General features: G+C 39.2%; 2 protein-coding genes across 2 annotated transcripts in view; one reads left to right on the top strand and one right to left on the bottom strand.

Moving 5' to 3' along the window:
* The window catches only part of adamtsl2 (ADAMTS-like 2), a 70,045-nt gene extending 69,183 nt beyond the window's left edge, over window positions 1-862 (bottom strand). Inside the window, exon 1 of the mRNA XM_059943790.1 lies at window positions 413-862. The gene's annotated coding sequence lies outside the window, so the exon portion shown is untranslated. The remainder of the gene's footprint in view (window positions 1-412) is intronic.
* Window positions 863-1,037: 175 nt separating this feature from the next.
* Window positions 1,038-23,068, top strand: mymk (myomaker, myoblast fusion factor). Its single transcript, XM_059993512.1, has 6 exons — window positions 1,038-1,600; window positions 8,337-8,471; window positions 9,039-9,153; window positions 11,997-12,145; window positions 14,284-14,400; window positions 22,925-23,068. The coding sequence occupies exons 2-6, from the start codon at window positions 8,337-8,339 to the stop codon at window positions 23,066-23,068; spliced, it is 660 nt and encodes a 219-aa protein (XP_059849495.1). The 5' UTR covers window positions 1,038-1,600.
* Window positions 23,069-25,681: the final 2,613 nt, after the last annotated feature.

Consider the following 25,681-nt stretch of genomic DNA (forward strand, 5'->3'; position numbering starts at 1 on the left):
CTAAAGGTGTAATATGTTTGTTTAAATATATGTTTGAGAACAGAAAACATGTCATTCCTTTCATATGCTCAAATACATCCCCAAATCAACGCATTATAGAAGAATTCGAAGTAAAACAGAAAATGCTGCAAATTCTCATCATTCAAGACATCTCTGTGGAGAGCTAACATTACAGGTCAATGACCCTTCATCTACGGAAAAAGGGTAGCAATTCATGTCCATGAAAGACCACTGATCCGAAATGTTAACTGGTTTTCTCCCGCTAGAAATGTCCTCTGGCCTGATAAATATTTCCTGCACTTGCATTTACATAAACTTACACATAGGCTGAGCTACTTGCAAAAATTAGGAATGAGAATCATTTGAAATATAAATTGTTTCAGCTTACAGAGCATTTCAATGTAACACCTACCTCTATTCGAGCTTTATGTCCAAATCAGCAAAAGCGAAATGACACTGTAAACCAGCGCGCTGCCAAAGCGCAATCCCTAATGACAACGCCTGACCCTTGCTCCCAGAGCCCTATCCTTGAGTGATGGTGATGCCCTGTCTCCCCTCGGCTTCCGATCCCCGCCCGGTGCCTGAGCTTCTTCCCCGATAGCAGATCTCCCGCTCCCGGTCACTGCGCGCTGCCACCGCCTGCCCCCCTATTGCCAGCGCCGGAGCCACGCACACTACCCGTGCCCAACCGCCTGTGCTGCCAGAGACACGCTTGGCTTCGGCTGGCCGCGACGATCACGCTGCCCGAAGCACCCGACCCCTTCACCATTCAGCGGCACTGCGTGGCGGGACCCCGCGCAAAACGCCCCGAGCCTCTTCCACTCGTAGCTCTTTGAATAGTCCTCGCCGTTCATTTGACAAGCCTTTTATACCTGACACCCGCGTACCCTGCCTCTCCCACTCAACCCGCCTGCCCGCCTCCGGCCGCAGTACGCTTGCGCCAAGTTCAGCCTCGCCTGCTGTGCGAGCGCGCCGGTGCGCGTGCGTTGCTGATGCCGCGGGTCCTGTCTCCCGCCTCCGACCCGAGCCACGTGACAGGCACGAGCCTCCCCTCGGAAAGCCGCCGTACTGACCGCCCGGCGTCGAGGGTCCGCGGCGGGGCGCGGTGCCGGGACCCCCCAGCCCCATGCCCGCTCTTTCTTTACTCACAGAATGTGCCTGCGGCTAAGTGAGACAATGGTGGCGAGCCCCCCTTTGTGATTTACAGAGCGAGACGGCTCGAAAACGGGGCCTTCAGCCCATCATTGACCAACAAATCGCCGGGCCAGCAATCGGCTCTGCCCCTATCATCACACACCCTCTCTTTATACTGGCTAACTGCCGTTTTTCCACTCTCAGTTCATTTGCAGCATCCCACCCACAGTTGCTGATCGATCCTCAATTCATCCAGGTCTCTTCAAGAAAACAACACTCAATTTATTCTCCCATGTCTAATACCTCCCAGATTCGTCACTCACCCACTGTGGTCAATTGACCTACTGACCCACGTACCTCTGGGAGGCAAAACAGTTTGTTGAAGCCCACACATTCACACAGAGAATGTGAAACCATCACACAGGCCGTATCATTAGTCAGGACTGAATCCAGGTTACTGGAGCAGGTAGGCAACTGCTGTATTAGCATAAAGAAATTTATTCTCCTATTCACCTTAAAATTTTTTATGAATTTATGTTATTAAGGGCTGATAAAGTACTGTATATACTCCATTAGCTTAATTATGAACTCTGTTAGGGTGATTATTCAATGAAAAGAAAATAAATTATAGCATGGGTGTATAGAACACTACAGCACAATGCAGGCCTTTTAGCCGATGATGTTCTAAACTTTTAACCCACTGCAAGATCAATGTAACCCTTCCACTCCCACAACATGCTTTATTTTTCTTTCATCCAGGTCTCTAAGAATCTCTTAATGCCCTCAATGAATCTGCCTGTACCACCACTCCTAACAGTGTATTTCATTCACCCACCACTCACTGTGTAAAAAAAAAACAGCTCTGACACTCCCCGATTCTTCTCTCCAATCATTCTTGAAAGTATGCTGCCTTGTATTAGCTACTTATCCCTGGAAAAATTCTGAATCTATGCAGCCAAGTTTCTCTGGATCTCATGCCTCCTAAATTTCTCAATGAGCCTACCATAGGGATCCTTGCCAAACCCCTTAATAAAATCCATATACACTACATTGTATGCTTTTGTCACGTTGTCAAGTAATTCAATCAGGCTCATGTGGCATGACTTGCCCCTCACAAAGCCATGCTGACTATCCCTAATCAAACTATGCTTCTCTTAAGTGCTCATAATCCTGCTTCTAAGAATTCCCTCCAATAGTTTTGCCTCACTGCTTCTAAGAATTCCCTCCAATAGTTTGCCTCACTGGTCTATAATTCACTGGATTATCCCTATTACCTTAACAAAGAAATAACAATTACCACTCTCCAATCTTCTGGCACTACTCCTTTGGCCAGTGAGGATGCAAGGATAATCGCCAAAGGATCAGCAATGTCTTGTCTCACCTCCTGCAGTAACCTGGAGTCGACATTTCGGATCGAGATGAAGGGTACTTGTGTTTTTACTGTACTGTACGTCAATTGTACTTTTTTACATAGATAGATGCTGCCTGGCCTGCAGATTACCTCCAGCATTTTGTGTGTGTTGCAACTCATTTTTGTATGTCTCCTGTACACTGCTTTATTTCTCGACTCTCACCACTATCTCATCTTTCTGATCACCTCTGATTTGTTGCCTCTGCATTTTAATCTTTGGTCTTCCATCTCCCAGTCTTTGCCTCTGTCATCCTGTTCCGGCTCACTTGCTCATTTTTTGGTCTCTGCTTTTGTTTCCATGCCACATTCGTTCTATAATTAGAGCCTAAATAATCCTGTACTTCAGGTGGCTCAGTGGAATCTCAACGGGAGAAGTATTAGGGTGCTCAAGATACTGAATTTAACCTGTTGCTTTTGAATAGGACCTCTTTTTTATTCTTGCTTATATGTAATAAAGCCATTGTCATTGAGAAGCTGATAATGAAGCAGTTGTTACTGGAGTAACTAGTAATGCAAACAAAAGTAAAAATTACATATATGGAGGTACAAAATTCTCTAGAGTGCATCTGTGGAGAAAGAGTTAACATTTCAATAAATGAGCTATCATCAGAGCTAAGAAATATGCCAAGTTGTGATGAAGAGTGAAGCGAGCACAGCATGGAGGCAAGGAAAGACCAAATGATATAGATTTTATTAATGTCAACATGAAAGGGTGGTGAAGTAAGTGCTGATAATTGATGCTGATTTGTTGGTAGAGAATATATTTAGATAAAATGAATGAGAATGGAAGTTAGCGAAGGAAACTGCTGGATCATCCAAGGAATGCTTCATCAGAACTGATAAAGTAGAGGTTAGTTACATAAAATTGTTGAATTCATTGTTGAGTCTTAAGAGCTGTAACATATCTAGTCAAAAGATAAAGATACTCCTTATTGTTGGTGTTGGAACAGTGTCAGAGGGGAAATTAAAGAGATCAGAATGCAAATTAAAGTGTGAAGCAATGGAAATCTCAGAGAGTCATATCTGCAGACTGAATAGAAGTGTTCTGCAAAATTGATAACTTAATCAGTGAGGTTTTCTTCAATGTAAAGAGACCATATTGTAAGTGTCATATGCAGTGCACAGCTTTATCTGGAATGTGTATTTACATGTCCAGATGTTAGGGAACAATTAAAAAAGTATTGTATTTCCTGCAGTTACATGGTAAGGTATTGGTGGAAACAGAAGCATGATTCACAGAGTCAGAAATGCTAATGGGAGCTGAGAGTTGCATATGGTAATGGAATGGAATGGAATTACAGAAGAAGATCTAATGAACAAGAATGGGTGAGTGTTTAGGACAATGAGGGCCTTATCCTTCCTCTGGATAGAAATGGAAGATATAAGAATAGAAGTGGTTTTCATGAACAGAATCGACCGAGACAATTTTCTTGCATCTACTTTGCGGTTATAGAAGAGTGCAAGTATATATCACCAAAGCTGTTTTGTTGGATTTCATATTATTGGCTTTTGATATCACAAAAACTGAATTGAATTGGTTGAAAGGCAGTGTTTCTGAATTTTCCACTTTTTGTTTCAGATAACTAACTTCTGCATTTTTTTTTGCTTCAGTGAATTCTTCAGTGTTGTCTTTGAACTGGTATGTTCACTTCTACCATCATTTCTGACAAGATGTTTACGGAGCCCCCAGCATTTCTTTGTTTTGGTACCCACCACAATTCATGACAGGGTGTGGCTGGACTGTCGAGCTCTTTGATCTGATTCATTGTGGGATTGCCTGCTAATGTCAATAGCATGCTGCCTCTGAACCTTAGGTTGCATGTAGTCCTGTGTTGTTGCTTCTGTTGGCTGATATAGGAGCAGAATTAGGCCATTTGGCCCATTGAGCCTGCTCCACCATTTCATCATGGCTGACCCATTTTTCCTCTCAGTCCTAATCTCCTGCCTTCCCCCTTTAAACCTTCATGCCCTGACTAATCAATAATCTTTCAACCTCTGCTTTAAATATACATAAAGGCTGGGTCTCCACAGCTGCCTGTGGCAACAAATTCCACATCTTCACTGCCCTCTGGCTAAAGAAATTTCTCCTCATCTCTGTCCTAAAAGGATACCCCTCTATCCTGAGGATGTGTCCTCTGGACTTCGACACACCTACTATAGAAAACATCCTTTCCACGTCCATCAAGGCCTTTCGCCATTCAATAGGTTTCAATTAGGTCACCCCTTGGTCTTCTGAATTACAGTGAATACAGACCCAGAGCCATCAACCATTCTTCAAATGACAAGCCGTTTAACACTGGAATCATTTTTGCGAATCTCTCTTGCGCCCTCTCCAGTTTCAGCACATCTATTCTAAGATAAGGGGCCCAAAACTGCATACAATACTCTAAGTGAGGCCTCACCAGTGCTTTATAAAATCCCAACATTACATCCTTGCTTTTATATTCTAGTCCTTCTTCAAAGAAATCCAACAGATTTGTCAGGCAAGATTTTCTCTTGAGGAAACCATGCTGACCATGGCCTATTTTATCATGAACCCAAAACCACATCTTTAACAATTTACTCCAACATCTTCCCAACCACTGATGTTATATTAACTGGCCTATAATTTCCCTTCTTCTGCCCCTCTTCCTTCTTGAATGGAGAGACATTTGCAATTTTCAAATTTTCCAGAACCATTCCAGAATCTAGTGATTCTTCAAAGATCTTCAGCCACCTCTTTCAGAAACCTGGGGTGTACACCATCTGGTCCAGGTGACTTATCTACCTTCAGGCCTTTTATTTTCCCAAGAACCATCTCTCTAGTAATGGTGACGTCACACACTTAATGACCTCTGACACTTAGAACATCCACCAAATTGCTAATGTCTGCCACAGTGAAGACTGATGCAAAATACTTATTCAGTTCATCCTCCATTTCCTTGTCCCCCATTACTACCTCTCTAGCATTGTTTTCCAGAGGTCTGATATCTACCCTTGCCTCTCTTTTACACTTTATTTATCTGAAGAAACTTTTGGTATCCTCTTTAATATTATTGGCTAGCTTATTTTCATATTCCATCTTCACCTTCTTAATTTTTATTTAGTAGCCTTCTGTTGGAATTTAAAAGCTTCTCGATCCCCTAACTTATCGATTAATTTTTGCTCTATTATGTGCCCTCTCTATGGCTTTTATGTTGGCTTTGACTTCCCTTATTAGCCATGGTTGTGACATCTTGCCTTTAGAATACTTCTTCATCTTTGGGATGCATATATCCCGTGTCTTCCGAATTGCTTCCAGAAATTCCAGCCATTGCTGCTCTGCTGTATTCCCTTCTTTTCCAATCAATTCTGGCCAACTCCTTTCTGATACCTCTGTATTGCACTCTAATATTGATACATCTGACTTTAGCTTCTCTTTCTCAAATCTCGGGGTGAATTCAATCATATGATCACTTACCCCTCAGGGTTCTTTTATCTTAAGCTCTCTAATCAATTTTGGTTCATTGCACAGCATTCAGAATAGCTGATCCTCTCATGGATTCAACCATGAGCTGCTCTAAAAAGCCATCTCGTAGGCATTCTAGAAGCTCCCCCTCTTGGAATCCCGTATCAATCTGATCTTCTCAATCTACCTGCATATTGAAATCCCTTGTTTTTCTCCTGTTGTAACTTGCAGACTACATCCTTACTACTGTTTGGGGGTCTGTATATTACTCCCTTCAGGGTCATTTTACCCTTGCAGTTCCTTAGCTCTATCCACAATGATTCAACCTCCTTTGACCCTATGTCACATCTTTCTAATGATTTTTACCAATAGAGCCTTGCCACCCCCTGCCTTCCTGCCTAACCTTTTGATGCAATGTTTATCCTTATACATTAATTTTCTTTCAGCCATTATTCAGTGATGCCTACAACATCATACTTGCTAATCTGTAACTATGCAACAAATTCATCTACCTTATTCCATATACTGCACACATTCAAATACAACACCTTTAATCCTGTATTCACCTTTTTCAATTTTGGTTGATAACATTACTTAGTACTTGAGTAGATGTCTATAGGTGAGATGAAATGGAATATATAGTATTATACTGTTAGTAAAGCAACAGCTGGTTTTGCAGTTTTTTCAGTGGTTCATATTGGAATGTCAAACAATCATATTGGATATTTAAAGGGTTAGTTTAGAGTTACGGTATTAGAGTTATTGGCATTTTTAAAATTAGTATTAGACCCTGGCCCACATCCTTGAGCCATGGTTCAGGCCACACATCTTACCCACATTCGCAGCCCTCCCAAAGCCTAGGCTACCACAGCTCTGTTCAGATCTGACTCCTGGTAACATCTGACTGATGTCAGCCAAGGTGGAGAAAAAGCATTCAAGAGCTTATATGGTGAACACACAGAAGACCCGTATAAGTGACAGAATGAGCACACTTACCTAAACTAAACTCTTGCCTGTCCTACCACCCATGGCCTCTTCCATCTGTGGAAGGTTACAGTTCCTATTTTGGCCTCATTAGACAGCTCAGAAGCCACAAAACTGAACAGAGAACTAGTCATCTTTGATCTCTTAGAGGACTGACTTCGAGATGTGTTTGAGTAATTAATGTTGCACCGGGTTGATATTCTGCTGAGTGGCATCGGAGAAGCTGCTATATGTGTTTGGGGTTGCTATTTTTAATGCTTCAGTGATTAATATTGGAGAAGGATAAGGAAAAAATCAGAAAAATGATGTAAAATTGAAATAAAACAGAAATAATTGTAAGTTCTTAGGACAGATCATACTTGTGGAAGAAGCCGTTAATGTTTCAATTAGATGACTTTTTATCTAAAGTGGTATAGTGTTTGATATGGAGTAGGAGTGATTGGTATTAGACAAGATAGTATTGGAGTGGTTGGCAGAGAATTGGTGGCATTTTACTAGTTAGCTTTGTGATGAATGGTATTGGAGTGTTAATACTTAACATAATAACATAGTGGTTATTACCTGAGTAAAAAAGTTTTAGATTTTTAAGGAACATACACTATGATGCTTGGTGTAAAAGCATTTGGTGTGGTGAAAGCCTGGAAATACATTTGCTGGTATTTATTCTTGTGAACTGCTGTTTGATATGAGTACCAACCAACTGCAGCCAGTTGCTGTTCCAGACAGGTGCTATTCTGAAATGAACTCTTGTGATCATAACTCTCATGAGGTCTTTTAGTGCATTACATTATTCCTGATTCATCTTTACACAGAAATCATAATCAATGTTAACTTTGATTGGTGACTTATTTCAAATCTCTTTCTAGGTCAGTTAAAACATCTTAGATAAACTTAAGAAAGAATTTATGATGTTGAAACTGCTTCCATTATGCAATCCTGTTTGGAAAGTAGATTTGGTTTAATTTTAGATTTGCACATAAAATGTTGTTATTTTTATTGTTACCAAGACTTATTATGCTTTAGAAACCACATTACCATGGAGTTCTGTGTTAGCACCATGTTAGGGTCTGAATCTTAATGTAGCAAATGCTCAGTGGGATTAAAAACAATGACAAATGTTCTGATGTTTCCAATAAATGAGCCATTGGTTCTCTGGTCCATTTACAAGAGGCTTGGTGAGCTGCAGCTGTTAGGCTTCAATGACGTGTTAGAAGGAACTAAGTGTTGGACTTTAAAATTTTAAAGGTCTCTCAGCAGCTGCTTTATAACATTCAACAACCAGCAGGATAGGGTACGTCTCAACCTATTTGTGCTCAAGAAGCTACAACCTTTTAATGATGTATGCTTGCTTTTAATTCTTGATCCTCTTTGGATGTTTAGATGGGGGCTGTGATTGCCAAACTTCTCCTTCCAACTATCAGCAGTCTGGTCTTTCTCCCAATCATTACAATTGCAGCAAAGCGGAGATTCCATATGGAGGCAATGGTTTACTTCTTCACAATGTTTTTCATTGCGGTGAGAAGAAATAATTTTTTTCATTTTTTGTATTTACCCTTAGGGTTTTTCTATAACAAGGTGCTGAACTGTTCCCACAACAAATAGGCTCACTTTCAAAGTCTCTTCATCTCATGTTCTCGATATTTATTGTTTTTTTTTCTTTTGTATTTGCACAGTTTGGTGTCTTTTGCACATTGGTTGTTTGTCCTGTTGAGTGTGGTCTTTCACTGATTTTATTGTGTTTCTCAGATTTATTGTGGATGCTTGTAAGAAAATTAATCTCAGAGTTATATATGGTGACATAAATGTACTTTGATAAGAAATTTACTTTGCGCTTTGAAATTTGAAGTCCTGTTGTCACCAACAATTGTGTGCCACAAGTGAATTTTTCTCTATTTTCTTGACTCTGAGTTGTGAAGGTATGACCAAACAAGCATTCAACTTTATTTGACGTCAGGATTGCCCCTCCTGAGTGTAACTTGTGTAATTTTTATCCATTCTATTTTATGGAATGAATATAACTCCTTCATCTCTTTTATTTAGTGCTTATTATGTATTAAATCTGTATCTCTTTCACCCATATAGTTTTTCCACGCTTGTGAAGGTCCTGGGCTGACAATTTTATGTATCATGCGGCATGACATTCTGCAGTATTTCAGCATTTATGGCACAGCCTTATCCATGTGGGTCACTTTATTAGGTATGTGTTATTTGCGAACTCCACCTGTAAGAGAATAGACAAAGTAAATGGCTCTGTTGTCTTAACAGGAGTTCCCCAGCACACACTGTGGCATTGGATAGCAAGTACAAAGATGCAATTGACTTCACTTTTCCATGAATCTCAATACTGAACGGAGCCTGAAGCAAAAACATCTCTGCATAATCAGAAATATTTAAGTAAAATCACTGAAATGTTTAAGAAAAGATTTCTGCATCCCTGAATGCAGTTTGTATGTACATGTGATGAATGTGAGTCTGTGTAGATGTGATGAAGGCAGCTTAAGGATAGATAGATATAGTAAATATGTTTTCAAGGAAGTTTGTATGTTGATATGGAAGTGATTCATTAGCGAGTCTTGTGTTTATATTGTGAATTTATTTCTAAAAGGAATTGGTGTTTTAACATGATTGTGATTCTGAAGGGAGAGTGTGAATAGAAGTGTTGAAGAGTGTTTGTGAGGGTATCTGACTATCTGTCACCTGAACAAATTTTTGAAGAGACCTTGTGTAGTAATGAAGAAGTTTCTGAAGGAAGATTGTCAAGTACATATGTTAGACATGTTTCTTTATAGAGTGTGTGCAGGTATGTACAGTAAATGTGCTTTTGAATGGTGTTTCTGTGAAGTTATGCTGAATGTAATTTTGAAGGAAGTTCTTGTGCAGATTTCAAACAAGAGAAAATCGGCAGATGCTGAAAATCCAAGCAACACACACTAAGTGCTGGAGGAACTCAGCAGGTCAGGCAGCATCAGTAGAAAAAAGTATAGTCGAAGTCTTGACCTGAAGCCTCTGCCTGGCCTGCTGGGTTCATCCAGCATTTGTGTCCTGCATAAATCTTTGCATAGGCATTGACTAAAGTTCAGGATTTTTTTTTGGTGAATAAATAATTGAATAGTTAGATAATTATATAATCTCAAGTACTGTACTAGGTTTGAAAATGTATTTACTTTTTATTCTTAAGACTGGGAGTACTGACGCTGAAGTGCACTCTTATTAAAACTCATTAGCAGTATTTAGCAGCTTACATGTTAAAGATGTCATCAGATATATTAGCCAGAACTGCAGATTTTATGTTGCTTTTTACATTTAGTGTTATCATTATTGATGAATGGTCTGTGGGGCAAATATTGTACCGATTGCCCAGTATTTTCCAGGTCTTTATATTGCAGTCTTTCCTCTCAGAGATAATTGACTGTTTTAAATTGATATCAATCATAATAACTACTTTTTAAATTATAGGTTAGATAATACAACCAGATAATACAATCAGGTTAGATAATAGAGACTATATTAAAAAAAAATCTAAATTCAGTTTCTATTCAATGGTCGACTACCTATCATAGCATTTTTGGTGCTGGCTTAACTCTTGTCAATTAGCTTAATTGTTTTTTCTATGGAGAGCAAATACATTGCTTAGTCCTAGTAATAAGGCTTATGGAATGCTTGTTTTTATTAATAGTGCTGTTGAGTTCAAAAGTCAGGAGACTTTTATAAAACTCTGGTTAGGCCACATCTGGAGTACTGTATTGTGTACATTTCTGGCCTCCCCACGGTAGAAAGGATGTTGAAGCTTTGGGGAGGGTGCAGAAGAGGTTCAGCAGGATGCTGCCTGGTTTAGAGAGCATGTACTATCACAAGAGGCTGGATAAATTTAGATTGTTTGCTCTGGAGTTGAGGAGAAATCTGATAGTGGTTTACAAGATTATGAGAGGCATAGATAGAGTGGACAGAGAGTATCTGTTTCCCAGGATTGGAATGTCTAATACCAGAAGCATGCATTGCAAAGTGGGAGGGGCTAGATTTAAGGGGGATGTGAGAGGTAGGTTTTTTACTCAGAGAGTTGTGAATGCCTGGAATGCATTGCCTCATGTGGTGGTAGAGGCAAATACATTAGAGGCTTTTCAGAGATGTTTGGATTGGCACATCAATATAAGGAGGATGGGGGGATACGGACATGGTATAGGTAGGAGGGATTAGTGCTAGGGTGTTTTTTGATTTGCTTTTAGCTGATTCGTCAGAACATTGTGGGCTAAATGGCCTGGCCCTGTGCTGTATACTATATTCAATGTTCTAGTAATGTTTTCTGACTTCCTAGCTAGAAAGTGTATCCAATTATTTAACTAAATTTTAATTCAATTAGCACATGGTACTCCTTACTTTACATTGAATCACTTTACAGTGCAAAAGAAGGCTATTCAGCTCAAGGAAACACAATCAAGAATAATCTCACATGAAGAATGGCCCCCAAAGCATGACACAATCCATTAGGCAATGACTATTTAAGTGGTATAACTAGAAAAGGAGCAAGTAGTTGAAGATATAGTGATATAGTGATATTTTGCAACTTCATACTTATGCATTTAGATGGTACCTGAACAGGAAAGGAGTAGAGAATATGGGCCTAATCCAGGCAAATGGGATTAGTATTATTAGGGATCACAGTCAGTAAGGACAAATTGGGATACCACAGTGCAATAAAGTTTTTTGTAAAGTGTTTTAGTTGATTGGGTGGTTGGTTATACAAACATTTTTATGTGTACTTTTCTGATTCCAGATAATTCAAAATTGATTCTTCATGGGTGGACAAAGCACATAGAGAGATTAAAATTTCCAAGGCAAAATGAGTATTTCTCACATAATAGAAAATCTGTCTGCTAGTTACCAAGATGTATACAGCAGATTACCTAAAGTGTTAATCTTATTATAGTTTAATAATTTTGCAATGCATAATTACCAGTAGTTTTGTCCACTTAACTGTAATTTGTGTGAACCATTAAATAATTACAAAATTCAAAATATTTCTTTCCTTTCTTTGCTATTTAGCACTAGCTGAATTTGAGGAACCAAAAAGGTCTACTTTGGTTATTTTTGGAGTGCTGACAATGTCTGTGCGCATCTATCAAGATCGATGGGGCTATGGAGTTTATTCTGGACCAATTGGAACAGCTGTCTTTATAATAACTATCAAATTTGTATGTAGAATTTTTCTTTTTTACAAGTCTTTGTGGCCATTTCCTTATTCTGATTTTCCCCCTATATTATGCTTCACTAGTTTCATAGGCAGCTTAGAAGCAAGATAATGAAGCAATTATTTATCTGGCCTTTGGATCCTAGGCTGGGTCTCTTTTTTCTTGGAGAAAAAATATTGAGGATAGCCAGTACAAGATCTTGAAAAGAGTCAGGACTAGTAATTCTACCTACGTGGAAGACTATTAAAGAAAAGGCTTTTAAATTGAAATAATCACTAAAAAATAAAATGAGGAACAAAAAATAGAAAAAGGTGGAAATAGCACCTGCTGAAAGAAAAATAGTATTTGCAGTTCTTGTGGAAGACATTTTATGTGAACAGAAAGGGAGAAAAAATTTAGTTTTAAGTTGAAGAGAAGGCAGGGGAGGCATTTGTTAGATAAAAGGAATATATGTGGAGATGGGTTAATTATGGGCAGTCAGGATAACAGAGAAGTGTGATATGTTGCAAATAAAGTCAAGGTGTACTAATGGAGAGGGAGCAAGAAAACAAGCCCATATTACAGATAGATAATTTACAGCAAAAATGGCTATTTGTGATATAGACAGGGGAAGCAAGTTATTGGAAGTGTTGAGTTCAGCAGTGTCAAGAAGTCTGCAACATGCCTGGATGATAGATGATCTGCTGTTCCTCAAGTTTGTTATAACAGTGCAAGAGGCCACAGACAGAATGGTATGGAGAACTAAAGTAGAAAGCACAGGAAGCTCAGGGTTCCTGTGTTAGTCAATTTTGATTTTCAAATAAGTGAAAATATTTCCAGAAATTCTTATAACTTAAGTAAAAATTGCTATCCTTGAGTGTTACTTTCTTCATGTCCCATTACAGTAAGAGATCTTAGCTCCCTTACAATTATTATTCATTAATTATTTAGGTTACCTGAATTTTTCCCAATGTTTTTCATGGTAGAAAGTAAGTGAGATTGCATTCAATTATGCTCTGACCCTATCTTGCTTAAAGTGCTTAGGAGACCCCCCATAGGAAGCTCATTACTGTGCTGAATTCAATAAGTAGAGAAATATGAAGAGAATTACATCCACTTGGTGGCGCGTTAACATTTCTAGTGCTTATAGTCAGCAGCTTCTTATGAAATAGAGTGAAAGAAAATCTTAACTACAAACTTTATCTTTTATTAAATAATCTATGTCACATTGCTAATGATCACAAGTGATTATTTGTAAAATTAATCGAGTGTTACAATTCAGCTACAATTTGATGAGAAAAATTAAATCACACATTACAGTGGTAAAAAAGGTGTACTAAAATTAGCTATACATAAAAGGAAAGCAAATCATGTGCTAAAAGGGAGAAGCAAAATGTAGACCAGTTGCACTAAACTTGCATCATCCCTTAGTTACACCATATTTGGAGCAACCTGGACAGGTCTGATTCACCAAATAATAGAATGGATATAAAGACAGATTTATGACACCAAAATTGCTAGATTATAGCTTTCAGTAATGAACAGACTGAATCTCTATCATTTTAGAAGAAAAAAATTAAGGGCAATTTAATCAAAATTCTTAAAGTTACACAGGAATTGAGATAGAATTGGTACAATTATTCTGCTTGTGCCAAAGAGCAAAAGGGAATGCACCCAACTGAGAAGTTACCAAGAAATAAAATGAGGAACTCTGCAGACTTTTTAACAGAAAAATGTGGGTGTCACTATCATAGGACTTTCTTGATGCAAATAGTAAAGATGTGTTTAAGGAGGGTCCTAGATAACACACAAAGGAAAATTAATTGAAAATGTGCATATAAAATGATTAAAAATGTATATATCTCTAGTGAAGGATAAATGTCAGATAACTGATTGGCTCGTATGTCATGTTTTTGTGCTGCATATATATTCTATGAAATTCTATATAACATTTTGCATATTTTCAAAACTACTTAGAAAGTGAGCGAGAATGTGCTGTTGTCACCATTCCAAAAGTAGGGGTAGTGGCTGTGAAATGATCATGCTAAGTACAAAGAGTTTGGTGGAAGGATGACACATTTTAATTATTTTACTGAAAGTGCTTGGTTTAAAGTACTTAAATGTGAATTAGGTTGGTGAATGACTGCTGCTTTTACTTTCAGTTGAAAAAAATGAAAGACAAAAAAGGCCTGTACCCAGATAAAAGCATCTACACGCAACAAATCGGCCCGGGCTTCTGCTTTGGTGCACTTGCTTTGATGCTCCGATTCTTCTTTGAGGTATAAGAGACAGATTTTAATTTTCAGCTAAAACAATTTAAACAGGAAAAGCTCTGTAATCAAGCACATGCTGGTTTGTCAAATATATTGGTTAATCTAGAGGTACATTACCCAAAAATGTTTTGAATTAAAAATTCAGTAATAAGAAATGTAAAATACATGAAAACTCTAAGAGTACTAATACTATGACCATCTACTAAGAGGATCCAAAATGACATTCTGTAAATGGGGAGCTACATTATATGTAATATGTCCCTAGAATAGAAACCTTCACTGGAGAATTGTGAGATTTCTAGAATGCCAGCTATTCAAGCTTGATGAATTGTGAATGACTGTATATTGAGCTTTTGGGAGAAAGCCTTTTCACTTTCTTCTGATTGATTTCAGATTTGTCTTTTGTTCATTTACTGACAACTTCCCAGTGAATCAAAGTGATTAATTCTCATATCAATAGCATTCTATTAATCAAACAATTGCAAAAAAAGTCTGATTGTTCTTGAATATGCCTTCCCCATACTATTCAACAGTCTATATTTGAAAGGACAATCGAGATGTATTATGTTTGAAGCATTTAATAATGATGTACAAGGTTTAAGAGTGACTTCTGAAATGGAAAAAATGAGTTGAATTATGGTTAAAAGTGTTTTATTAGTTAGGCTAAAGAAAAACAAGGTTCCAGAGTCAAAGCGATTTGTTCTAAATTCTAGCACCCATTAGTTGATGAATAAATATTTCTTGAAACTGAATAACATCAAGTTTGAAGCTATCGTCCTTGGTCTCTGCACAAACCATGTTCCTAAGCCAAGCATGTTTCTCTCCCTGGTAATGGTCTGAAGCTGAGCCAGAGATTTTGGTATTATGCTTGACCTTAAAATGAGCTTTTAACAACTTGTGTGCGGTATTAATAAGATTTATATTTTTTAACTTTGGAATATCATCCAATTCCATCCTGCTTTGTCCCATTTGCTGAAACTTTTAATCATGCCTTTGTCTTAACCCTCTATGTGTTGAAACTTTGATGCATCTTATTGGCTTCTCAGTTCCCCATGCATAAATGGAGTCAACCAAAATTGCACTGCAAGTATCCAAATTTGCATCATCCAACTTGATCGACATTGATTAACAATTAAACATTTGCTTGATTTGAACATTCTCATCCTTGCCTTCAATATCTGTCATAGCCTCAACTATCTTCTTCTACCTCCTTTGGTCTACAGTGCTTTGGGAAATCTAATCTAATTCAATTCCAACCTGCTGTACATTCCTGATTTTAATCATTCCACCTTTAGATTCCCTCTCTAAATGTCTATATCTTGAAATATGCCTTTCTTCCTTTAACTTACTTCTTTGATGAGGCTAAAACAGAAGCAAAAAATGCTGCCAACACTCAACAGATCAGGCAGCATCTATGGAGACAAAGAAGCTGAATTTACATTTCGAAATGTTGACCTGCCATCGACTAACTCTCCATAGCTGAGTATTTCCACCATTTTCTGTTTTATTTCTGATTTCCATATCTGCTTTTTTTTTGCTTTTCTGTCTGTGACTAAACACTGCTTGTTTGCCATAATATCTCCTTTTGTTTCTCAGTATCAATTTTTTTTTTGCTTTTGCTTTTGTGATCTGTCTTGGTATGTAAATTGTCATGAAATGTTTTAATATGCTGAAGGCAATAAATTAAATATTGTAACTGAGAAGCTCCTCATTTTGGAGTTCTCACATACATACAATGATTAATGCATTTAGAAAGAGCGAATCATGAATTGGATCCAGCTGCTCCATATAGACATCTGTGGTGCAAATTAATGGTGGGAAACAGCTTCTCCATCAAGTCTGGAGTCAGGCAGGATTGCCCACTTGTTCATGACCTGTTTGTGTGTTAAAGCTATCAGGAATGACAAGAGAATAAAAGGGATGATGTTGCCAGAAATGGTGACATTGTGTATGGGGAACGGGGGGAGATGTATTGCCAGAAGTGGAGGGTCCCATCATCTTTTGCACAGATTCAAGATCAGTTTGCTGATTCATCAGCATCTGTGACCAGTTTGAGTTGGCATTAGAAGCCATAGTTAACCTCATGAAGAATGAGGCCATACTCTTCAGTATCTGGTCTGACTGATTTAGTGTCCCTTTCACTGCCAGTCTGAATATCTGAAGATGCTGGGGAGCTGGTTTAGAGGTGCTGAGCTGTACAACAGGATTTATCTTGAGTGGATTTGGAACATAAAACAGAAATTGTGACTGTGGGGAGGATGTTCCTTCTCAATACTGGGAAGAACCTGGTAATCAGGTGGGAAGTGCTCTTGGGACTGCAGTATTTGACACAGATGTGTCCCTTGCCTCACTCCTCCAGCTTGGAAATCACCTGGGCTGTCTTTCAGTTCATCTGGGAATCCAAGATGGAGTGAATCAGTTGAGTCATAATGCTCAAGTCCTGGACAACAGCTGGAAAAATGTATCTAATGTCATCCTCACCCTGATGACCATGTTCCTGTGTGGCTGCAGCAAGCTGTGTGTGAACACTAGGAACCAAGTATAACTACGTGCCAAGCTTCTATCTGTCCCAGGTGTTGTGAATGATTGGTCTGGCTCCATTGGCACAACACCCCAGTCAGCTATTCTTCATGGAAATGTTCTTTGGGACCATATCTATCATTTAAACATTTCTAAAATATGAAACAAATGAAAGAATACTATTTTTCTTAAGAATTCAATTGAGGGAAAAGGAGTTGTCTGGGCTTGTCTGGTGGGAGGTAGGTGATATAGTACTAGAACTGGTTTGATGAGAAAAATAATGAGATCCAGGAGCCAATTAACTGTAAGTGCATGGCATTCATAGATCGGATGTTCCAGAGTGCATTTGGGGTAGAGAAACAGCTCTATGGACATCTTAAGGCAGACATTCAACAGAAAGTTTTATCTAAAGAACAGGATAATTGGAAAGAATGCAGAAAGCCTGGTAATTTACTGTTATACATGCTCAGAATTTTCAAAACTGTCAAGGTCATCCATCATTCAAACACCCAAGGTCCCAGTTCATGGACAGAATAGAACCAAGAATCAAAGACAGAAAGGCACACAGTGACTACTGAAAGGAATACATTAAAGATCTTCTCATTTGGGACTCTACTGTTGATATTCATGTCTTTGAACCCATCTGACAGCAATCTATTTGATCCAACCTTGCTACTACTTCTGATCAACAAGAAGCTGAAAAGGCCTTATGCTAACTGAAAAGCAATAAGTTCTGAGGAACATACAGTATAGTATCACTGTTGAAGTTCTAAAGCTTACTAATAAGAATTTTTTGTCGCAATTCAATAAACATATTGCCTATATCTAGTGTAATGATCTGGGAAAGGTTTCACTGCCTAATGTAATGTTTTCTCTGTAGTGCAGTCTTTGGGTTATGACTAGAGATAACAGAGGCTTTGGAATATGCATTGGCCAATGATGAGAGGTGTTTTTCTTGTGTGTCTGAGAGAAGGTTTTGTGGTCTTTTGTTTGACAATGTCCAGGGTGGGGGGGGGGGGGGGTTGGAATCCATGGAGAATGAACATTTTCCCATTGTCGACTCCCAACTCCATTCCAAGTCCATTCCATCCTTCAGTCTACGACTTCCCTGTTCTGGCATCTTCTCTCTCTATCTTCCGCTGAACAAATATTGAACGATTGAGCTTTAATAATTCTTTATTTGACTATAGGGTTAGTAAAGAAAATGAAAAAGAAAAAGGGTCCATTTTCATGAAACAGTCTAATGCACATGTTGGAGCTCACTGTTTTCCCATCTGTTCATTCTCTATCGATTTCCCCTGGGCATCATCAATTCCCATCCCCATTCCAATCGACTTCCCTGTACTGGCATCTTCTCTCTCCATTTTTTGCTCAACAAAAGACTGAAACCTTCTCTCAGGCACACAAGAAAGAAAAACACCTCCCCTCATTGACCAACGCACATTCCAAAGCCCCCATTTTCTCTAGTCATACCCAAACACTGCGCTACAGAGAAACCATTACATTAGGCAGTGAAACCTTTCTCAGATTGTTACACTAGGAAGTGGGGGTAGGCAAAAAGCTGTTGTAATCCTCAATTTCTTAGGGTACAGAAGTAAAGTCAACTGCAGTGATTACAGGGGGACCTCCCTTCTGTCTTCCACAGGGAAAGTCATTAGTAGGGTCTTTCTAAACTATTCTACCGATAGTAAAGAAGCTCCTCTAATATTAATATATTCCATATATCTCATAACACTGCGGATGGGATCTTCACTATGTAACTACTTCAGGACAAACGCGGAGAATAGAACCGTGATCTCCTTTGATCTATTTAAAATCTTTGGCTTTGGAGGGACTGCTCAACTTTTGGCTGCTTGCAGATATTTATCTTCCTCTTATGTTTGTTTCATCGCAGCGTAGAAGCCCTGATCCTAACTAATGGTTCCCAAACAGAGCCAAATTTAATGAAGACCAGTGTTAAGCAAGGTTACGTCAATCAATTTTTAAAATCTTTTTTGCCTCTGTTGAATCTAGATTTCAACAAGTTTCTTGCTGAAGTATAGCCAATCCACAGGACTGACTGGAAACTCTTCAATTTATGTTGCCTATATTCCAGAAACAAGGTCCAAACTCAGTAGATGAGCTGCAGTACACATATAATAATTAAGTTTGTGCATGAGGGGTCTAAGAGTCAAGTCATCTACACCTTGTTCAACCAAGCACATGAGGGGTTGGGCCTTGCATTCAATACTTGCAAGACAGGGGTGCTCCATCAACCTGACCACTTCACACTGGATACTTGGAAAAGAAAACGGTGTATGGACTCCTTAATTTAATTAGGCAGAATTCACCCAGGCTTTTAAGGGTTGGGTTCAATAAAGTGTACGTTAGAAGCCATTACACTCATTTTGATCTTTGTCACCACTCCTACATTGTTGCCCCAATGCTCCACTTGATGATTCCAGAGTGATTTCACTCGTTTTACAATCATGACTGCAAATGTTGTTGCTCTCAAGCTCCCTGAATTCTGGCAGGAACATACTGCTGTGTGGTTCGCTCAGGCAGAGACCCAGTTTGCAGTGCGGGGAATCTCACAAGATGACAAGAAATGTTACTGTGACATTGCAGTGTTAGAAAGCTCTATGGCGACCATAGCGATGAGCGTCCTACACAGCCTCCAGAAGTTGGCAGGTATGAGACTCTTAAGCAACTCCTTCTAGAGATATTCAAACTTTCCAAGTCTGACCACGTCTGTTGGCTCCTCTCACTACTTGGCTTAGGCGACTCCAAGCCGTCAGAGTTGATGGACTACATGTTGTCTCTCCTTGTTAGACATCAGCTGTGTTTCATCTTCAGAGAGCTTTTTCTGCAGCAACTATCAGGCGTTGTGCAGATGGCTCTGGCTGGATTTCTTTCCAAAGGAGAGAGGCTGACAAGGTGTTTTCACTCATCAAGAGGGCTTGTGCGACTATGCAGCTGGACAACTTTGCCGCCTTGCCGCCTCCTGAACATGCAACAATCGCTGCAGCTCAACAATGGTCTCCTGCCCTGTATTTCTACTGTGTGAGATTTGGGCCAAGAGCTAAGAGATGCTGGCCACCCTACATGTTCAAGGTGTCGGGAAACGGAACACCCGGCGCCCAGTTAGCTGCTATGGGCGTCAGCAGGTCAGGCAGTTTGTTGTTCATCACAGACTCTCTTTCCAGGTGCCATTTCCTCTGTGACACAGACGCTCAGGTGAGCACCCTGCTTGCGTCTAAATTGGACGTACGAGTGAGGGAATATGGACCATCTCTCCAAGCTGTGAGTGGCAGCGCCACCTGGACTTTTGGTAAGTGAGAGATGGCATTGTGCTTCGGCAGGCAGAAGTTCCACTGGAATTTTGTGTTGGCAGCTGTGTCTACACCCTTGCTGGGGGCTGACTTCCTCTGCACCAACAGCCTTCTCACTGATGTCCAGAACTGGCGCCTTGTCAATGCAGGGCTATTCTACTCCTTCTCTGCCACACTCAGTGCCACTGTCACTTCAAAGTTGTCCATTACTTTTCTGCTTCCAACGACTTCCTGCGCCTTCTCACTGAGTTGCTCATCTTCTCTTCCTCCACCGCTAAATACAGGGTGGAGCTCCACATCCTCACCACTGGCTTGTCCATTCATGCCAGTGCCAGGCGCTTCAACCTGGAGAAGCTAGCTGTCACCAAGGCTGAGTTTGATGCCATGGAGTCCCTGACATCACCAGGTGGCCCAGCTGTCCATGGGCTTCCCCCTACGCATGGTGCAAAAGCTGGGGGCAGGTTGTGTCTATGTGATGATTACCGCTGCCTCAACGACACCATGACCCCTGACTGATACCCAATCCTGCATATCCAGGATTTCTCTGCCCACCTGGCAGGGAAAATTATTCTCTTGAAGGTGGACCTCACTTGCGGTTATCACCAGTTTCCTGTCCTCCCTGGTAACATTCCTAAAACTGCGGTTAATACGCCATTTGGTTTGTTTGTTTTCCTTTGAATGCTATCTGGGCTGAAGAATGCGGCCCAGACCATTCAGCGCCTGATGGACAGTGTTCTCAGGGATTTGGCATTCCTGTTTGTTTACCTAGATGATATTTTGGTGACCAGCTCTTTCAGGGATGAACATCCCTTACACTTGTGTACCCTTTTTGAACGCCTTAGTCAGCATGGTCTTATCGTCAACCCAGTGAAATGCCAGTTTGGACTGACCGTGGTTGATTTCCTCAGACACTGCATCAGTGCAGCGGTGTTGGTTCCCCTCCCAGTTAAGGTTGAAGCTAATAATCGGTTTCCTCAGCCAGTCACTGTTAAGGTCTTGAAGGAGTTTTTGGGCATGGTGAACTTTTATCCACGTTTTGTCGTCAAAGCGAAGTGGCCGAGTACATCATGGACTGGACGGAGGAAAGGTCCAAGGCATTCTCAGACTCTAAGCAGGCATTGTCTAATGCAATGCTGCTAGTGCACCCTCTCCTAGATGTGTCAATCGCTCTCACCACAGACAGATTGGATTGTGCAATCGACACGGTGCATGAGCATTTGGTCAATGGTATTTGGCCTTTTTTAGCCGTCAGTTTTACCCCTGCGAGCACAAGTACAGCATGTTTGACTGTGAGCTTCTGTACTTGACAGTGCAGCATTTTCATTTTCTCCTAAAGGGCTGTCTGTTTGCAGCTTTTGTGGATCATAAGCCTCTAACATATGCTATGACTAAGGTCTCTGAACCTTGGTCTGCTCGACAGCAGTGCCATTTTTCTTATATTTCAGAGTTCAGCATGGACATCCAGCCTGTTGTGGGGAAGGGTAACCTTGTGGCTGACTGCCTTTCCCTGCCCTTCAGTGGTGTTGTCCATTTGGGCGTGGACTACGCTCAGATGGCGGCAGGCCAGATTACGGATCCGAACATGCAGGCGCTGCCTTCAGCAGATAGAGGGTTGAAGTTGATGGACGTTACTTTCAGTAACAGCTGCATTTCACTATTGTGTGATGTGTCAACAGGGCAACCCAGGCCAGTTGTGCTAGTGAGTTTACTAGATGGATGGATAATTGACCGATTATGTATTTGCATTAATGTACAGATGTGGAGATGTACCCAATAAAGTGACCACTAGGAGTATAGTGGTTATACTCTGTCAATTATGTACTTAGGCTTACAGTACATCATTTTAAAAATGGTGAAAGACAAGAATTGCAGAAATGTGGTAAACCGACAGGAAGATTTACAATGTAGTCAATTGACCAGACAAAGGCATAAAAATGAAAACAGTGAAATAGTCAAGTATATTTTGGTAAGGAGAACAAGAACTGGAAGACAAAGTAAATGATACAAATTTAAAAGAGTTTCAAAGCAGGAAAGTTATGCTAAACCTTCATAGAATTGTATAGGAGCTCACTTGGAGCATTCTGCATGCCAACCTTTATACAACATATCAGGACAGGGAAGGTGAATGAGAATGGAACTAAGGATGATTAACTTAATTTATATGAATAAAATGGAAAGGTTAGAGTTGTTCTCCCTGGATCAGCAGAGGATTTTTGATACAAATTTTCAAGTTATTGAATTGTTTCAATAGAGTAAATTAAAATAAATTGTCAACTGGTAGAAGCATCGGTAACGTGAGAACATAAGTTTGTGGTGATTGGCAAGGGAACCAAAGGTGACATGAGGAAATGTGTTTCAGACTGTAAATTACTATACTTTTTAAATGCTCTGAAAAGGTAATAAAAATAGTTTCAACTGTACTTTTGAAAGGATTATTGGATAAATATTTAAACAGATATTTGCAGGGCTACAGTGAAAGGTCAGAAGTATGGAACTAACTGGATAGCTCTATCAAAGATCCAGCTCATGTATAATGCACCAAATGTTACCTTTATGCATTGAATAATTCAAAGAACGGTCTTAATAAATGCAATTTTTGATAAATAGAGCTAAATTAATTAGTATATGTTGATTTTGTATGACATTGGGAAGTATTTCCCCAGGGTAATTGATGCAGACTTCCTCTTTTCTCTTCATAGGAGTGGGATTACAGCTATGTACACAGCTTCTACCACTGTAGCCTGGCTGCTTCTTTTATTTTACTTCTCCCGAAGATGAACTCACAAGCAGGAAATGCAGGAAATCCGGTAAAACTGAGTTGCTGCACTCTCTGCTGTGTTTAAAAATGGTAAAGATCCTGTCTCCCATCATAGTATTATATTTCTATGTTGCATTCCTTTTTTCTGAATTCCTCGGTAAATGCACTAGTGATACAAATATGAATTCTGCTTCATAACTCCAAATAGATTTGAAACATCCAAAATATATCTTATGAAATCATTCATTATATGACAATATCAACTGAACTTGTTATTCAAATGAATGATTATAAAAATATAGTGGTATAAAGTGAAGTTTAAAAATAATATGATCCATCATGGGAAAGGGAAAACAGAAGGAAAGCAATAAGTATGTGAAAGAGTGCACTTTCTTCTTTCCAAAACTATTATGTTACTGTATTATCTCAATTCTTCCCTAAGAAGTCCTCCTCAGGTCCAGTTGGTACTTGTACCATTTGACTTAATGGAAAAAGTTCAACAACTTTTCTCTGCCAGGTGGAAATAAGCATTAGGGAAGGAGATGCTGAACTGATTTCATGCTCCAATTATCTATCCATTGATGCACGGCTGAAAGGGACTTAGGGTAATTGGATGTTGACATTAATACAATTGGCTCTGTTGGGTTAGGGAGGGGAACACTGGCCTGAGTTCATAATCATTATCTTATTATTGATATGTGGATGGATGAATCCAGGATTGGGGTTGACTTCTGTGGTTTCCATTTTTGAAATGAAATAGTCTCCCAAGAGTCACTGTCTAGACATATTGATGGTCTATTAGACTGGATTTACTGTGCAGAAACAGGTCACTCAATCAGATGATCTATGGAGAATTTATGCTCCTGCCACAAACCATATTTGATCCTATCAGGATTTTCTTTTCTTTCTCCCTCATATATAATAATTTGTCTTAATCTGTATGTTCAACGGGAATAAAGGAGAAATAATAGATGGAATAAAAATTAAGTTCCAATCTATAGAATAAATCCTTAATTGGTTTGGCATAGAGTTGAAGGTATACAGTACATAACAAGTTAGAATAAACTCAAAACTAAAAACTACTGGCAACCACCTAGTAAATAAAACAGCACATTTGAAGATTTTTGATTGTTTCATAGTATGGTACATCTCAGTGTTGTATATCCTGACTTGGAGGTATGTTTAATTTATACCATTGAAAATTTCTGAGTTTTTGTGGATTTTAGATTTGATCCTCAAACATGGACCTACTTGCACACCAGAGTAAATATAAGAATGTTTTCTGTCAATGCTTTACTTTAAAGTTAATTCCCTAACTCAGGAGATCAATGATGAAGGGCAATTTTATGTGAACTATTTTGTTTGAGCATATCTTTTGAGGCAATCATATTCCTTATCCTTTGATGGACATTAGATTAGTTGGGAATCCACTCTGCAATCATTCTTTGATGACACTTTTATTGGTTGTCCTTTGGGTACTCGCATTGAGTTCAATCATTACCTGGTTCAGGTGCTTCCCACATTAAACTTGACCTTTGATGAACATCCACATAATTCCTTTTGGAATAGTTTCTTTCAATCATCTTCTATAAATCTGTCAAAAGACTAGCAAAGCACAAAGTATAGAGGTGGGACATTCCTTGAAATTATGACAGTATCAGGAGAATGCCACAAAAACTCTCTATGATGTTTTTCAGAACAAGGTTCACTTGGATTTGCATTGTAATATTTTATGATATTATAATCCTGTATTCTTTTGATTTTTGTGTCTGGACAAGAATATAGTTGAGTTTTCATTACTTCAGATCTCGTTTAACCTGTTTTGTAGCTCTGCTCTTTATTAAATCTTCCTTTTCTGTCAATACATTATAATTTGTATTTAATGGGGCTTGAATTTCATTTGCCAAATTTCTACCCACTTGCAATAATCTATCATCACTGACAGAATGGACCAAATTAAATGAAAAAAATACTCAAGCCTATTCTGAACAGCCACTTTCTGCCTGTATAGTGCTATTGTACATGTATATCCAATTTACTGTTTTAAGGTGCAGCTGCAGTAGCTCTTGTATTGTTGGCATAAACATGCAGTCAGTCATGATCTGGAGAGATTGTACAGCCAGATCCCTGATGCTGGAGAAAAAGAACTTTGGCATTGAACATTTCATTCTCACCTAGTCTTGGTCTGCATGGATTTTATAGTGCTGAGTCCAGGAACAGAAGATGTGCTGTTTCTTTTGCTTGTCAAACTTCACCACCAAGAAACAACTCTGACTAACAATGAAAAATCCTGACAATATGGCTATTTGTATGTTCTCTCTACTACTTCAAGCCAAATGTGTCCAACATGAATGAGATATGATATTAAGCTACTTAGCTGAATATTCTTGTAGTTGAAGGTATTTGGTGTAATCATGGAAATGTGTGGTCTAAACCATCCATCTCTACAGACACGTAAATGACAGTCAATAGAAGAAGTACTGAACAAGAAATCATGTTGAATACATTAATCTCAATAATCTGAATTACAATTCATTCTTATAATATTTTAAGTTGTTGTCCTAAGAGCACAGCTGTATTTTAGATCTATTCATTGAACTGTGTTTTAGCATAGGGCAGAAGAGAATGGAGATAGTGGAAGAGAGGAGAACGTAGGGGCACACTTTTAAGTAAGGATGAAGAAAGGAGGATGTTATGG

The sequence above is a fragment of the Hypanus sabinus genome, chromosome 18 (assembly GCF_030144855.1).
Source record: "Hypanus sabinus isolate sHypSab1 chromosome 18, sHypSab1.hap1, whole genome shotgun sequence".
In the NCBI taxonomy this organism is placed as follows: Eukaryota; Metazoa; Chordata; class Chondrichthyes; order Myliobatiformes; family Dasyatidae; genus Hypanus; species Hypanus sabinus.

Bases quoted from the DNA above. Each gene is read 5' to 3' on its own strand.
- mymk (XM_059993512.1), top strand. From the start codon at position 8,337: ATGGGGGCTGTGATTGCCAAACTTCTCCTTCCAACTATCAGCAGTCTG. The intron at 9,154-11,996 runs GTATGTGTTATT...TTTGCTATTTAG, and splicing joins CATGTGGGTCACTTTATTAG to CACTAGCTGAATTTGAGGAA. The intron at 14,401-22,924 runs GTATAAGAGACA...TTCTCTTCATAG, and splicing joins TGCTCCGATTCTTCTTTGAG to GAGTGGGATTACAGCTATGT.